The 16,871-nt window shown below is 41.4% G+C and overlaps 2 protein-coding genes across 2 annotated transcripts; one reads left to right on the top strand and one right to left on the bottom strand.

Annotated features, from left to right (window-relative positions):
• Positions 1-2,653: 2,653 nt before the first annotated feature.
• LOC115154202 (E3 ubiquitin-protein ligase rififylin-like) lies at positions 2,654-10,421 on the bottom strand. Its single transcript, XM_029700197.1, has 7 exons — positions 10,291-10,421; positions 5,758-5,936; positions 4,804-4,941; positions 4,151-4,468; positions 3,603-3,813; positions 3,334-3,357; positions 2,654-3,095 (listed from the first exon to the last, which is right to left on the bottom strand). The coding sequence occupies exons 2-7, from the start codon at positions 5,926-5,928 to the stop codon at positions 2,914-2,916; spliced, it is 1,044 nt and encodes a 347-aa protein (XP_029556057.1). The 5' UTR covers positions 5,929-5,936; positions 10,291-10,421; the 3' UTR covers positions 2,654-2,913.
• A 64-nt stretch (positions 10,422-10,485) lies between these two features.
• On the top strand, positions 10,486-15,903 carry rfc2 (replication factor C (activator 1) 2). The gene is made up of 11 exons (XM_029700196.1): positions 10,486-10,661; positions 11,269-11,338; positions 11,445-11,486; positions 11,629-11,735; positions 11,888-11,989; positions 12,082-12,182; positions 12,440-12,597; positions 12,854-12,919; positions 13,034-13,114; positions 15,127-15,240; positions 15,430-15,903. Exons 1-11 carry the CDS (start codon positions 10,552-10,554, stop codon positions 15,538-15,540), a joined length of 1,062 nt encoding a protein of 353 aa, XP_029556056.1. The 5' UTR covers positions 10,486-10,551; the 3' UTR covers positions 15,541-15,903.
• The last annotated feature ends 968 nt before the right edge of the window (positions 15,904-16,871 follow it).

The following is a 16,871-nucleotide window of genomic DNA, read 5'->3' as shown; positions in this document are numbered from 1 at the left end:
GATTTTCCCATGATGTCAAGCAAAGAGGCTCTGACTTTGAAGGTAGGCCTTGAAATACATCCACAGGTACACCTCCAATTGACTCAAATTATGTCAATTAGCCCATCAGAAGCTTCTAAAGCCATGACATCATTTTCTGGAATTTTCCAAGCTGTTTAAAGCCACTTCTGACCCACTGGAATTGTGATACCGTGAATTATAAGTGAAATAATCTGTAAACAATTGTTAGAAAAATTAGTTGTGTCATGCACAAAGTAGATGTCCTAACCGACTTGCCAAAACTATAGTTTGTTAATAAGAACTTTGTGGAGTGGTTGAAAAACGAGTTTTATTGACTCCAACATAAGTGTATGTAAACTTCTGACTTCAACTGCATGCACACACCACTTTTCCGTTTTTATTTTTTTTATTTTTCAAACAAGTTATTTTTTTCATTTCACTTCACCAATTTGGACTATTTTGTGTATGTCCATTACATGAAATCCAAATAAAAATCTATTTAAATTCCAGGTTGTAATGCAACAAAATAGGAAAAACGCCAAGGGGGATGAATACTTTTGCAAGGCACTGTATGTTATCATTTGTGCAGAAAACACTCATCAGAAAGAAGGAGTGACTTGACTGACAACCTGGCTTGTATAAACTGATGTCCAGGATAAAAACGAGATGGGTGACGAGAAGTTTGTAAAAAAAAAAAAAAATGGATCCAGTTGTGTCATGACACTGACATATCTTATTTCACCTGCTCTCTGCAAACTACACGTGAGATTATTAATATTGTTGCATGATATTATCATAGTTATTGACAACAGACATATCAAACAGACTAGTGTAAAAATCTATTTGCGATATTGGCCATCACAGTAAGAAATGGTTTTGTTATTGGAGCTAAACAACTTAAAACCAGTACATTCATTTCAGACAGACTGGGTATCTGGGATGAACAGAGTCTATCCCAGAGGATATGAATTCACTAAAACAGACATTAGTATAAGTGCATTTTCCTTATATGAGCAGTTTTATGGTACATTCATTACCTATAAAACAAGATGTACAGTAGAAAGACCATTTAAAAGTGAACCGTTATGTTTCTCTATGATTTTAAAACAACATGTTCCATAAATGTTAGTTGCAGAGAGGGCTGGCAAACCATTTCAATTACAGGAAATTTGACAAAATGCATTCCAATTCACATTAATTATGGAAAATTGCCCCTAATTTCATAAATTCAATCTCAATAAATGTACTGAATTGCCCAGTCGGAATAGAATGAACCCCTCCTAAAAAACACTCACAGAAACAAAAGTAAATTTGCAGAAAACTTTGATGTTTTGATAAACTAGAAGTTAACATAATACATCAACTTGTCATTAGGAAACGAGTGTATTCAGTGCACTGCGTAGTCAATGAGCATTCCATTCTTGGGCACTTGCTGATAAGAGGGGGATGGTGAGAGCCTTAGAATGTAGACATGCTGCCAAACGAGGTCAGCTCTCCTTACCTCAAACCTAATTTGGGGTAAGGTCACAGAACCACCCTCAAACAACAGCAAACAATTGACAACATCCAGAGAATTTTTATAAATGCATATCTACTGTGCATGGTTTACATTTCAGAAAATGTTCCCATTGTGGCTCATTTACAGAACTGTATGCACTGTCAAGTCAATGTGTGTTCTTTTCCAGTTTTGATAAAATATCTACAAGTTAAAGGGTATTTTGACCATAAAAGGGCAAATGAAACCAAGCCGTATGCCTTCTTGACCCTCCTCAAGTACTTTCGGTGAGCTACATGCAGACAATTGCATTTAAAGGGCTGTTTCCACTCCTAGGATGCTATGTTCAACCACCACACATCTGTGTCTGAAGGATCGCCAATAAGACAAATAAGGCCTGGGTTCTATGCTTAGCAAGTGCACTGCAACCTAAAGATAGCTCTGGACCACAAGACCAACTAACAGATCAGCTGGGTTGCAGGTACTGAAGTCAGTGAGTGACATTTGAAGGGCGCAAAACAGACTTTAGCACTTCAAATATTCTGTGCGCCACTTAATGCACCAATTACACAACTACTGCATTGCCTGCATTAAATATCCACACTGTCATATCCAAGCCTGTTTTTTCCAAGCCTTGCTTGAGGCGATAAGGTTGGAAATAAACAGTTTTGAAGTTTTCCAAATTTTGGTCTCTTACATTACCGCCACTTATTCGCATTGTCAAAATGGGGCCCTGAGTGTTGCTCACCATTGGTCAAATAGCACTATTCTGGCCACTCTCTCCGTTTTGCTATTGATATGAACAACAGAGTAAAACTATTTGAATAACAAAGTTATTGTACTGAAATCTTGAGTTCTTGTAAGACGCTGAAAGATCAGAAACAATAGGTTCAGGTGGAGTAGAAAAACTGAGTGTCACGCCGTGACCATAGAGAGCCCTTGGTTCTCTATGGTGTAGTAGGTCAGGGCGTGACTAGGGGGTTATCTAGTATGTCTATTTCTATGTTGGTGCTAATATGGTTCCCAATTAGAGGTAGCTGTTTATCGTTGCCTCTGATTGGGGATCATATTTAGGTAGCTATTTCCCCACCTGTGTTTTGTGGGATATTGATTGATTGTTAGTGTGTTTGGGCACTACGTCCTCACGGTCTTTGTAAGTTTTGTTTTGTTAGTTTCACTTAAATAAATATGTGGAACTATACTCACTCTACGCCTTGGTCCGATCGTTTTCAAGAACGTGACACTGAGAACCCGGAAAAGTGGAGTCAGGTTATTTCTCTGGAACACCAGTGTGAAAAAGACTGTTTGAATGAGTGAGAGTGTGCATTATATAGTTTATTCTTGTAAGCTATGCTATCACTGAGCAGTGGTGGCAGTAATGCCATTTTGTCCATTGTGTCCCTCCCTGTGGCAATGCATCAGGACCTGAAGACATGCACCGCCCGTACCACGTACTGCCTACAGATGGGGCACTCGCTCATGCGCTTGCCGCACTTGCTGCAGGTGACCATGTGGCCACACTCCAGCAGAACACAGTCAATGGGTGAGTCCATGCAGATCCGACAGAGGTTCTCCTCCTGGCTCTTGGGAGCCGCAGGGTCTATGGTACAACGACAGAGGAAAGAGGAGAGGTCTCTATTGAGTGTATTCTAAATAACTACTTGGGTCATCTTTCATTGTTTCATATTTGGCAGGTTGCCCACAAAAAAACACATTTAAGCAGTGGGAACAAATATTTCCTTTTGGATCAGTGGATGATTTGGGTGATCTTCAAGTGCTTCTCAAAATGCTTTTGATCATGCTTCTCTTGTCTTTAGAACTTGATACAATACCCTTACCTTCTTTACTTGTTGTATTTGAAACTGGAAAAAATAAACAAAGAATTGAACTGATATTAATATACATTTTTTTTTACAGGCTAAAATTCCACACCAGTCATCCCCAGATATAATATATGCCATTTAGCAGACACTTGGAGTAGTCTACAGTGAGTGCATACATTTTCATATATGTGACCCCAGCGGAAATCGCATCCACTTCCCTGGGATTGCTAGCGCCACGCTATTACCAACTTAGCCTCACAGGACCACACACTGGAAATGCTCACCTCGGTTCTGGAGGTCCTTCTGGTTGTTGTAGAGGCGGGTGACCCTCTCCATCAGCTCCCACTTCTCGCAGCAGCCCTTGTAGTTGACAAAGTTGCGGGCCAAGATCTCCTTCAGCTGGCGCACGCTCAGGCCCTCGATGTCCTCAACGCAGCTCAGGTCAGACAGAGAGGCCCTGCGGCCGGGGATCAGGGTCTCCTCGTTGTCTGATGACTGCAGCAACAGGACAACCATGGAGGTGGGTAAAAATAATAATGTATATTTTGTCTGTTTTGTTTGGTCTGGCCAGTGTGTATTTTGTCTGGTCTGTTTTGTTTGGTCTGGCCAGTGTGTATTTTGTCTGGTCTTTGGGTTTGTCAACAGCGGTTTGCTAAACAAAAAACAGCAACCTTTCTGAATGTTATTTTGTCTGGTCTACGTGTATTCTGTCTGGTCTTTGGGTCTGTCTCTGCTGCTGTCTGACATTGATTATCCCCTTGGTGGTGATAGGTATCCATTTATCTAACAGCTACTGATTAATCAATCCCAAAACCTTGAACTTAGCAGTTACCTCTTCACCCTCGTCCTCCTCTTCTTCATCCTCCTCCTCAGATATCTGCTCTGACTCTGGCTCTGCCTCAGGGGCTGATTGTTCTGGCTGCTCTGGGCTCAATGTGTCGGGGCTGGTAGGGCCCTGTGTCTGGAGAGGGGATGGTGTGCCTGGGGAAGGGACGTTGTTGTGAGTCCTGGGCTGGGAGGACACGGTCTCACTGCTGGTGCTGGTGCTAGGGGTCTGCTGGCCCAAGACCAGCTCAACCAGCTCCTCCTTTTCCCGGCACGTCTGGGTGGGCACCTCATGCAGGTGGAGGTAGTCACGCAGCTCCCGCACCTAGTTTTTGGGGTTATTGTTGAATTCCATCTAACACTATTTAGATATTCCCTATTCGTCTGTGTAATTACAAAAAAACGCTGAACTCCATTACTACGCACTTATAATGCAGTTACTAAACATGTCATCTTGACATCTTAATAAAATGTCTAACTAATGTAATTAGTGTTATTACACAGATATACGAATAACAGAATGAAAAGTGTTATTGCTTTAGCTTTCACTTGACTTAGCTACAATATATATAGTTAGACATGTACCTTAACCTAATGCATTTGTCCTTGTTTATTTGCCATCAACTGTTAAAAAAAAGAAAAAAAAGAGCAGCGGCACACCTTGAGTCGCATCAACTGGGCGCGGTCAAATAGGGTTCCGTGAAAGTGCTGACATGTGCGGCAGAGTCGCGGGCATGGCGGCTCCAGCTGCACCGAGCAGTGGCCGCAGAAGTTCTTCTTGCAGTCCACGCAGACATGCTGGGGTAGTGAGAGGAGGACAGGACACAGTGAGGGTGAAACTCTTACCAAGGAATGACCGGTCACGGTAAGGGGTGTGAAAGAATAACAGTGTGTGTGCACTGCGCAGGCTACCTGAGCTCTAGACTACAACCTTATTGATGAGTAGTTGAGAAGTTGAATCAAGTATGATAGCCATTCTGTACAAAAACTTCCTCAACAACTTTTCTCACAGAAATAACTAACCTCTGGCAACAGCTGTTGGCACATATATAGAAAAGATAAGATCTTACTTCCATGTAAACTGGTGATGCACGTACAGTAATAACTTATATAAAATGCAATTAAAAAGTTGCTGTTTACTTTGCAGGTGAGATTGTGTGTGGCAACTGGCAGGCAAACATGTCAGGAGGGCAAGGCCTGCTGGAGGAGAAATAACTGACCTACATTTGCTAGTGATTTAAACAGCCTTCTCAAAAATATAGTCACTATTCTAGAGGTGTAGCCAACTGTATTGGATTTTCCAGAACATGAGCATCTCTGTGTGTTGTAAGACTGACTAGTACAGGGTCAGTGACTGTCAGCTACTGACTAATTACTTACTGACATAGTGAATCTAAGAATTGTAGTGAATCATAGAAGTCTAAATTCTAGTAACTCTGTTGACAATCAAATCTGTTACTTTGGAGTCTGTAGCAGCTCATCTGTATCAAATCCTCTTGGGTCTATGCTGTTCCAGACTTTCAATTCACACTCTGTTACCCAAATTTCAGATGAGAGCTGGCCAGCCAGCCCTCCTTTACAATATTTATCAAGGTATTACCCAGTGCCTCTTACCTTCCTAGCGATGGTGTTGAATTGGCCTCCGCAGGCCTTGCACATATGTTCGGGAGAGGTCAGGGATTGGCTGTAGCCCGAGTTTGTGTAGGCCTGGCGCCAGGAGCTGACGTTTTCTTCCACTGTGGCGGTGGGTTCTAAACAAAACCAGCTACAACATGATGTCCACATGCTCCTGCCTGTTCACACAAAATACATACACAGGAAATTACATAACTTTCTCATGGAAAGACTTGCACATGGAATTAGAATCTTAATTCTAGTTCTATGGACTTACATCACAAAGGTGCATAGAAAAACAGAGTTGCCTATTAAGGAAATGTAATTTCAGAATAGTGAAGCACGGCTTTCAGATGAATTGTATAGATATTAATGAATGGGAGGGTGGGGGGGTGGCGAATTGAAACAGTTACATATCGGGATATTATTTTTGACGATATATCGTATTGACAATATCGCAATTTAATTTAAAGGTTCAGTTAGGATCATTATTTTAAGAATGTGAAATGTCAGAATAATAGTAGAGAGAATGATTTATTTCAGCTTTTATTTATTTCATCACATTCCCAGTGGGTCAGAAGTTGACATACACTCAATTAGTATTTGGTAGCATTGCCTTTAAATTGTTTCACTTGGGTCGAATGTTTCAGGTAGCCTTCCACAAGCTTCCCACAATAAGTTGGGTGAATTTTGGCCCATTCCTCCTAACAGAGCTGGTGTAACTGAGTCAGGTTTGTAGGCCTCCTTGCTCGCACACTTTTTCAGTTCTGCCCACAAATTTTCTATGGGATTGAGATCAGGGCTTTGTGATGGCCACTCCAATACCTTGACTTTGTTGTCCTTAAGCCATGTTGCCACAACTTTGCTTGCAAGTATGCTTGGGGTCATTGTCCATTTGGAAGATCCATTTGCAACCAAGCTTTAACTTCCTGACTGATGTCTTGAGATGTTGCTTCAATATATCCACATCATTTTCCTTCCTCACGATGCCATCTATTTTGTGAAGTGCACCAGTCCCTCCTGCAGCAAAGCACCCCCACAACATGATGCTGCCACCCGTGCTTCACAGTTGGGATGGTGTTCTTCAGCTTGCAAGCATCCCCTTTTTCCTCCAAACATAACGATGGTCATTAAACAGTTCTATTTTTGTGTCACCAGACCAGAGGACATTTCTCCAAAAAGTACAATCTTTGTCCCCATGTGCAGTTGCAAACCTGTAGTCTTTTTTATGGCGGTTTTGGAGCAGTGGCTTCTTCCTTGCTGAGCGGCCTTTCAGGTTATGTCGATATACGACTCATTTTACTGTGGATATAGATACTTTTGTACCTGTTTCCTCCAGCATCTTCACAAGGTCCTTTGCTGTTGTTCTGGGATTGATTTGCACTTTTCGCACCAAAGTACGTTCATCTCTAGGAGACAGAACGTGTTTCCTTCCTGAGCCGTATAATGGCTGCGTGGTCCCATGGTGTTTATACTTGCGTACTATTGTTTGTACAGATGAACGTGGTACCTTCAGGCGTTTGAAAATTGCTCCCAAGGATTAACCAGACTTGTGCAGGTCTACAATAGTTTTTTCTGAGGTCTTGGCTGATTTCTTTTGATTTTCCCATGATGTCAAGCAGAGGCACTGAGTTTGATGGTAGGCCTTGAAATACATCCACAGGTACACCTCCAATTGACTCAAATGATGTCAATTAGCCTATAAGAAGCTTCTAAAGCCATGACATCATGTTCTGAAATTTTCCACACCGTTTAAAGGCACAGTCAACTTAGTGTATGTAAACTTCTGACCCATTGGAAATGTGATACAGTGAATTATAAGTGAAATAATCTGTCTGTAAACAATTGTTGGACAAATTACTTGTTATGCACAAAGTAGATGTCCTAACCGACTTGCCAAAACGATAGTTTAACAAGAAATTTGTGGAGTGGTTGAAAAGCAAGTTTTAATGACTCCAACCTAAGTGTATGTAAACTTCCAACTTCAACTGTATGTATGTAATGAAATCCTGAATCACCTGAAATGTTTTTGGGGGGAACAAGCAACATTAAAGGGGCAATATTTCATTCTCTAAAGAAGTAATACACAGAGTATACCAAACATAAGGAACACCTTCCTAATATTGAGTTGCACCCCCACCCTTTTGCCCTCAGAACAGCCTGAATTCATCGGGGCACAGACTCTAAAAGGTGTTGAAAGCGTTCCACAGGGATGACTTCAATGTTTCCCACAGTAAAGTTGTCTGGATATTATTTGAGTGTTGGACCATTCTTGATACACACATGAAACTATTGAGCTTGAAAAACCCACCAGTGTTGCAGTTCTTAAACCGGTGTGCCTAGCACCTCCTACCATACCCTGTTCCAAGGCACTTAAATAGTTAGTCTTGCCCATTCACCCTCTGAATGGCACACATACACAATCCGTGTCTGAACTGTCTCAAGGCTTAAAAATCCTTCTTTAACCTGTCTCCTCCCCTTCATCTACACTGATTGTAGTGGATTTAACAAGTGACATCAATAGGGATCATAGCTTTCACCTGGTCAGTCTGTCATGGAAAGAGCAGGTGTTCTTAATGTTTTGTACACTGTGTCTAATCAACTAACCAAACCCAAGATAATAAAGACTTTGTATTACATTCCTATTTTTGCAATAAACTTCCTGCGATTCTATAAGTAGTGCACAAGGGAATGATTGTAATCAAATAGGACAGATCCAAGAAACCTTCATCCATCATTTCAGAGGTCACTGGAAACCTCACAATTTCAACACAACTCTTAGTTACATTCAGATCCGTTTCCATAACGGACTTTAATTTTCTCCTACGCTCTAACTGAAACACAGTAGGAGCAAATGGGAACAAACATATGATCAGATCTGTGCCCAACTGAGTTCAGGAACAATGAGAGTGCTGTGTGTCATTGTTCTCAGAGCTAGACTTATGTAGGAAAATGACAGATACTCTCTCTCTCTCTCTCTGTTAAGAGGGGCCAAATGGGAGCGTTATAAAATTGAGATCTCTTAACTGTTAAAAAGTATGTGTGAGAGGAGAGTGAATGCTGACAAGTCAATGTTATACTGTATGTAGGCTGCTGTTCAACATCTATGGTAGCCTACTACAGTAGGCCTATGTTGTTGTCATATTAATTTCCTCTATCATGGATGTTACTCTTTCTCTTGTGTTAATGAAACTGAATCCCTCTCCCTAGATTTTATTTACATACTAACTACCTGTACTTGTGATTTTAATGCTGACAGGTGATGCACCTGCAGTTTGTTTCTGTCATAGGACCAATAAGCGGAAGTTCGTTTGATTCCTGGTATCAATTTGCAGTCAGCTGCTTGCTAACTGAACTGTAACAATGTATCAACTTTGTGGCTCTCTAATAGAAACATGTCGACAAGTTTATTTAGTGAATATTCTTACCTGTCGACAGGTACGCAGCCTACCAACTGTGATTGGTCACAGAAAATTGTACTGTGGCCTATTTAGAAAAGTCTACGAGAAATGCTGGAACCAAGGGACTTTTCGATAACAGGGAGCTCCAGAAAGAACCAGACATAACAAACCCTCCCCAGCTCTGCTTCTCCCCGCCTAGCCTATCATCGCCTGTCGCCAGCCTCGCAAGACGCACACGCTGTCTTTGAAACTGCCCCCATCAAGTCTACAGCATTGGTCTTCAGCGCACCAATAAAAAGTACCTGTGAATAACAAACTGTCAAGTGCTTACGAATTGTTAAATTGTGATCTCTGATTGTGGAATGGTGGATCAGGGCAAAAATAAAATACATTAAATGTATATTTTTTATGCTAAAAATAAATAAATGGTTTGTACACTAATTATGTTAAGGAAATGAACGCGTAATTAGGCTACTTTGCATTGAAATGTCCATAGATTAATCTAGGCTAATACAGTGGGTCATTCTGTCTACCAGTGTCTGGTGCACACGGCATCTTATTGAGAGAAGCTCACATTAAATATTATAAAAACACAGCAATGAATGACTGTATGTCTTGTCTAGGCCAACAGCGGGTGCTTGGTGTAATACAATCGATACTAATTGCTGTTTTAAATTAGCCCACAACGTGCCTCTGTGGTGGTCACGCCTAGAATAACTTGGACAGTGTATGGGCATGGGAGGGGCACCTTGCAAAATGCAAATCAAACCATCATCAGTTGATTTTTGGATTCCAAAAGAATGGATAAATAAATCAAGGCTTGCACAATAGAGATATTTGGCCTGCATTGAACTATCCCTGTGATTGACGCAAGGGCGTGTGATCGAATGGCCTTGATGCTACATGATGTTTCATTTCACCCAGCCATTTCGAATGGGATATCCCAGATCCTTGCCAAGAGGATAGGAAAACATTAAGGGTGGCATCTTCGAACAATAAAGGGGGTAAGCCTCCATTTTGTAATTATTTGACACCATGCAACTACTAACTGAGATTTGGACATAGGCTACCTCACTCTAATTTCTTAGACGCGCCGGTTTGTCTGATCACACTGATGCGCAAGCGACCTTACCTGGGTGACCCGGAGCAAATCCCTTTTGTAACGGCCATCTCGGATTGCTGAATCAATCACACACATGCAAGGTCTCAAAGCCAGGATTTTGTCGTAAGCATAAACTTGGCCCACTGTGTTGTTCAATGTCTGGCCAAACAACCAACTGGCTGGTATGAAAATCTACTGTTGGAAGACTGTTCGCATCTTCAAGGAAATGACGTCAGTTTAGCGCCAGCTGTTTGGTTCCTGTCGTGGCGGGAGTTTTGTGCACCCGAAAATATGGACGTGGCGATGAATGAGGTAGATTCTGAGCAAATTCAAACAGAAGTTCAACCGAAGAAAGATGAGGCCCCTGCGAAGTTGTCTAGTAGTGGATATGAGCTTCCATGGTAAGGTTTACTAGCTAGACTAGTTGGCTAATTGCAGTATTTTTGTTTTTCTTAGCGGACTGAAATCGCTCATCACGGCTAGTAGTGCTAATGGCTAATTTAGCTAGCCAGCACAAGCATGAGTACAGATGCTAGCATTGTACTTAGCTATGCAAGGCATACTATTAGCTATGAAAACAAACCCATTCTGCATGCCTCTCAAATTAAGTACATGGCTTGTTATGTAATGTTATGTCAAATATATACTGGTAACTAGCTATGTTTTAAGCATCTCATAGAGCAACAGCTAGCTAGCTAACTACTAGTGAAAGTTATTGCAATAATAATTTGGTGGGTGCTTATTTGTCCTATTTTGCACATGTACAAGTGTGTTTTATACACATACGTGAATTGGAAATGTGTGTTTTTTATTGCATATCCCAACCCTCCCTGACACCCTCGCGGAGAGTGCGGTCACAGCCCGGCCTTGATAAACGGCACAATGACATGTTGTCACCGTGTCGTCTCGGTGCCGCACATATCTACCCTCCATATATATCAATATATTGTGTGAATCACTATGAATTGCTTGTTGCTGATAGCTATGCGTGTTGTGAATATCTCACAGGGTTGAAAAATACAGACCCTTGAAGTTGAATGAAATAGTAGGCAATGAGGAGACTGTTAGCAGATTGGAGGTAAAGTATCCTCAGTATTTTATGTTACAGTAGTTTGACAGTTTCAATACATTTGATGCTAAATAGTAGCTACCTGTATGAATTCTTGTTCCATTCTTTCTTACAGGTGTTTGCCAGAGAGGGAAATGTGCCGAACATCATTATTGCAGTGAGTGACTGAAATGATTCGTTCTTAAATCATAACTATTTGATATTACATACTGAGATGTTGGTGCAGCAGAGTAATAGTATGCAAGTTATGCCATCTTTCATATGCCATCTCTTTTTAAACACAAGTATCAATATTATAGGGTCCCCCCGGTACAGGAAAGACCACCAGTATTCTGTGTTTGGCGCGAGCTCTTCTGGGCCCAGCCATGAAAGATGCTGTCCTGGAACTGAACGCCTCCAATGACAGGTGAGTAAGTGAAGTCTACCATGAAAAATGTCACACTGGAATACTTAAGTGCACAACCTGTGAGTCCAGGAGCTGCATTTTGGGTTAAAATCATGTTGTGTTTCTTTAGAAAGTGAAGCCTACACTAACACATTGTCATCCATCTTCATCAGAGGCATCGATGTAGTTCGAAACAAGATCAAGATGTTTGCCCAGCAGAAAGTCACCCTCCCTAAAGGGAGACACAAGATCATCATCCTGGATGAGGCTGACAGGTAAGTCAACTGAGGGTCACGACAGCTAAGCTGATCTAGTGTACCTGTACCTCTAACGGCTGTGTCGGTAACGGCTGTGCTTGTGCCACCAGTATGACAGACGGAGCCCAGCAGGCCTTGAGGAGGACCATGGAGATATACTCTAAAACCACACGCTTCGCTCTGGCATGCAACGCCTCCGACAAGATCATCGGTGACTGTCCTAACTTTTTAATTTATTTTTGAGAAAAGATTTAACAATTCTGCATTGTTGGTTAAGGACTTGTAAGTAAGCATTTCACGGTAAGGTTGTATTCGGTGCATGTGACATAACATTTGATTTAACAGTTCAACACCGATGCTGTCGTATTTAATACAGACCCTAGTGTAAGCGACAGTCGCATTACAAAACCAACCTGGCTTTTCACTGTTGTGATGGTCTTCCATGTTGCTGTGCCCCCTCCTCCACAGAGCCCATCCAGTCACGTTGTGCAGTCCTGCGCTACACCAAGCTGAGGGACGAGCAGATCATGATGCGTCTGCTGGAGGTGGTGGAGAGGGAGAACCTGGTCACCAGCAACGACGGCCTGGAGGCAATCATCTTCACCGCCCAGGGAGACATGAGACAGGTGGGGAAAAGGGCCAACTGTCCTCAACCTCCATGTTGGCACTAAGGGTTCCATGAGAATAGCATTCTTGTTACCATTGACTAGATTGGGAATGTCTTAGGTGGTTTGGGTGTAAACATGGCACCCTTTAAAAATCTGAAGTTTGTTGAACAATGTATATCCATGGCTCCTCATAGTGCCTTGTACTTTTGGGCCAAGTTTGGCTGAGACGTGTGAAACTATATCATAACTTAAGCTGTCTTTTTTGCATCATCAGGCGCTGAATAACCTACAGTCCACAAATTCTGGGTTTGGCTACATTAACAGTGAGAATGTGTTCAAGGTACAGTTCTGTTACCAAACCTGTCTTTTTCAGTCATTTTAGAACGCAAAGTTGACAAAATGCCTAGCTCTGTTTCGAAGGAAAGAAAAGTAAAGAATTGTTTGTTTTTCTCAGGTGTGTGACGAGCCACACCCCCTGTTGGTGAAAAGCATGCTGGAACACTGTGTCAATGCAAACATTGATGATGCTTACAAGGTATTGCAATCCACATTCCATAACAGTAGACATAAATATAATCATATGGCTCTCAATGAATAACCCTTATTTCTGTAGCGTTTAAGCATGGTTCTTGAAGTGACCAATAACTGATTAGTTAGAATATAGTATGATCATATATATATATATATATATATCACACAGTACCAGTCAAAAGTTTGGACACCTACTCATTGAAGGGTTTTTATTTATTTTTACAATTTTTTACATTGTGGAATAATAGTGAAGGCAGAAATGACACACATGGAATCATGTAACCAAAAAAAGTGTTAAACAAATCAAAAGATCTTATATTCTTCAAAGTAGCCACGCTTTTCCTTGACAGCTTTGCACACTCTTGGCATTCTCTCAACCAGCTTCACCTGGAATGCTTTTCCAACAGTCTTGAAGGAGTTCCCACATATGCTGAGCACTTGTTGGCTGCTTTTCCTTCACTCTGCGGTCCAACTCGTCCCAAACCATCTCAATTGGGTTGAGGTTGGGTGATTGTGGAGGCCAGGCCATCTGATGCAGCATTCTATCACTCTCCTTCTTGGTCAAATAGCCCTTACACAGCCTGGAGGTGTGTGTTGGGTCATTGTCCTGTTGAAAAACAAATGATAGTCCCACTAAGCGCCAACTAGATGGGATGGCGTATCGCTGCAGAATGCTGTGGTAGCCATGCTGGTTAAGTGTGCCTTGAATTCTAAATGGAGAAGAAAAACAATCACCAGCAAGGCACCCCCACACCTCCATGTAACACGGTGGGAAATTTGGGCTGCAATCGGAGGTGCAGTTAACGCTAAGGAACTTATCCTCTGCATCAGAGGTAACTCTGGTTCTTCGTTTCCTGTGGCGGTCTTCATGAGAGCCAGGTTCATCATAGCGCTTGATAGTTTTTGCGACTGCAGATAAGTTCAATAGAGTTAACTGCACCTCTGATTGCAGCCCAAATTTCCCACCGTGTTACATGGAGGTGTGGGGGTGCCTTGCTGGTGATTTATATATATCTTTTTTTCCATTTAGAATTCGAAGCACACTTAACCAGCACGGCTACCACAGCATTCTGCAGTGATACGCCATCCCATCTGGTTTGCACTATCATTTGTTTTTCAACAGGACAATGACTCAAAACACACTTCCAGGCTGTGTAAGGGCTATTTGACCAAGCCTTTTAAATTAGAAACTTGGATTAGCTAACATAACATGCCATTGGAAAACAGGAGTGATGGTTGCTGATAATGGGCCTCTGTGTGTATATATATATATATGAGGCCCATTATCAGCAACCATCACTCCTGTTTTCCAATGGCATGTTGTGTTAGCTAATCCAAGTTTATAATTTAAAAGGCTAATTGATCATTAGAAAACCCATTTGCAATTATGTTAGCACAGCTGAAAACTGCTGTTCTGATTAAAGAAGCAATAAAACTGTCCTTCTTTAGACTTGTTGAGTATCTGGAGCATCAGCATTTGTGGGTTCGATTATAGGCTCAAAATGGCCAGAAACGAAGAACTTTCTTCTGAAACTCATCAGTCTATTCTTGTTCTGAGAAATGAAGGCTATTCCATGCGAGAAATTGCCAAGAAACTGAAGATCTCGTACAACGCTGTGTACTACTCCCATCACAGAACAGCGCAAACCGGCTTTAACCAGAATAGAAAGAGGAGTGGGAGGCCCCAGTGCACAACTGAGCAAGAGGACAAGTACATTGGTGTCTAGTTTGAGAAACAGATGCCTCACAAGTCCTCAACTGGCAGCTTCATTAAATAATACCCGCAAAACACCAGTCTCATCGTCAACAGTGAAGTGGCGACTCCGGGATGCTGGCCTTTTAATGGACAAAATAGTGTTTTTCTTTCAAAAACAAGGACATTTCTAAATGACCCAAAACTTGTGTGTGATATATATGTGTGTGTATATATGTGTGTGTGTCACACTTTATTTGGATAGTCACCTATAGATTTACAGATGGTGAAAAGAATCTGTTGATATGCAATTGCTTGTTTAGATTATTGAGCAGCTGTGGGCCCTGGGTTACTCCCCTGAGGACATCATCGGTAACATCTTCAGAGTGTGTAAGACTTTCCAGATGCCGGAGTATCTCAAGCTGGAGTTCATAAAGGTAAGAGACATAAAACAAGTCTGCAGTTGTATATTGTTATGCATGTCACTGATTAAGTCAGATCCTTTCCTGTGTTATCTTTTTTTTCTGAAAGGATTTAGTTGGGTAAAACAGAATGGCTGAAAAGTGCCAAAATGTAAGCCATATCACCTCTCCATTTCGCTCCTTTTCTACTGTCCCTTTTCTCAGGAGATAGGCTACACCCACATGAAGGTGGCGGAGGGCGTGAACTCTCTGCTGCAGATGGCAGGCCTCCTGGGTCGACTGTGCAGCAAGACAGCCACCCCGGATACCAGCTAACACCCCACCCACACTGCCACCCATCATCTCAGCACTGTCTCCTCCCACCTGTCTGTCCGGGGTTGTGTTCATTAGGGGAAACAAAACATTTTAACGAAAAATTTAAATTTGCATTTCGTAGATTGTCCCTCCCTGTTTGGCTGGTTTCTTCTGTTTCGTTCATAATGTACACGACTTTGCTTCAACACTCTAGAGTCCTGGGGAGTCTTCTGTTTAAACATTTCTGGATGAAATACATTTAGTATTTTGTACAAGTTAGTATTTACATTAGCTATTGTAAGTGACTTCTGAAATAAATCAGTGTTTTGTAATTATGACTTATAGAACAGAACATTGGAGTATATAAAGAGGTTGTAAACTTAAGTTTTGAATTAAGGATTTATTATTACAGACTGACATATGTTATCTACATTTTACAACTGTTTCTGAGCTCTTTTATTCATCTTGTACCACTAGATGGTGACAATTACTATGTAACACTCCAACAATCAAAGTACTGTACATGCTTCCCCTACATTTTTAGACTCAAGGGAATTCATTAGGAAGTAGTAACACTGTTTGGGTGTTTACCCTTATGGCATTGCTCTGGTATAGCACATTGACATTTGTATCACTTAGCATTTGTCCAAGCATCTCAACAAAGATCGTAAGAAAAATCCATTCCCATAGTCATCTACTCGTTGAGCATGTAGTTTCCATATCATGCAGTTTTGTTCACATAAACTGGTTCATCTGTGACGAGTAAAAGTAAATTCCTAGTTAATTACATTTGAGAAAGCATTTAGCACAGTGTTTCCCAACTCCAGTCCTTCAGTGTCTCCAACAGCACACATTTCTGTTGTAGCCCCAGCCAAAAACACTTGATTTAACAAGTAGAATCAGGTGTGCTTGTCTGGGGGACAACAAATATGTACTTTTGGGGGTACTGGAGGACCGGAGTTTGGAAATGCAGATTTAGCAGATGATCTTACCCAAAGTAACTTACAGTTAGTCCATTCATCCTACGTTCATAGCAAAAGTGTTCTCTTTGTTATAAAGCACTATGGTGACTTACCATCCCCTGACCCCATTTTGATTTGCTCCAGGAATTCAGAGTTCTCGTAATCTGATCCATCTGTGAGGTGTGAGGAGAATAATCTTACTTAAATATCGCATGTAAGAAATCGACTCCCAAGTTCAAAACTAAACTTTTCCAAAAACAATCTTCATAAATATGACTTATTTCAAAGGAAGGATAGGCCTAGATGTATTCCTGTTAAAGTGCATACCAGAGTCACGGCTGATTGTATCACTAGATGGAAAAACGTTCTCATATGAACATTGATCATCAT

This window comes from Salmo trutta, chromosome 19 (assembly GCF_901001165.1).
Source record: "Salmo trutta chromosome 19, fSalTru1.1, whole genome shotgun sequence".
In the NCBI taxonomy this organism is placed as follows: domain Eukaryota; kingdom Metazoa; phylum Chordata; class Actinopteri; order Salmoniformes; family Salmonidae; genus Salmo; species Salmo trutta.
This window is presented reverse-complemented; position numbering and strand designations above follow the sequence as displayed.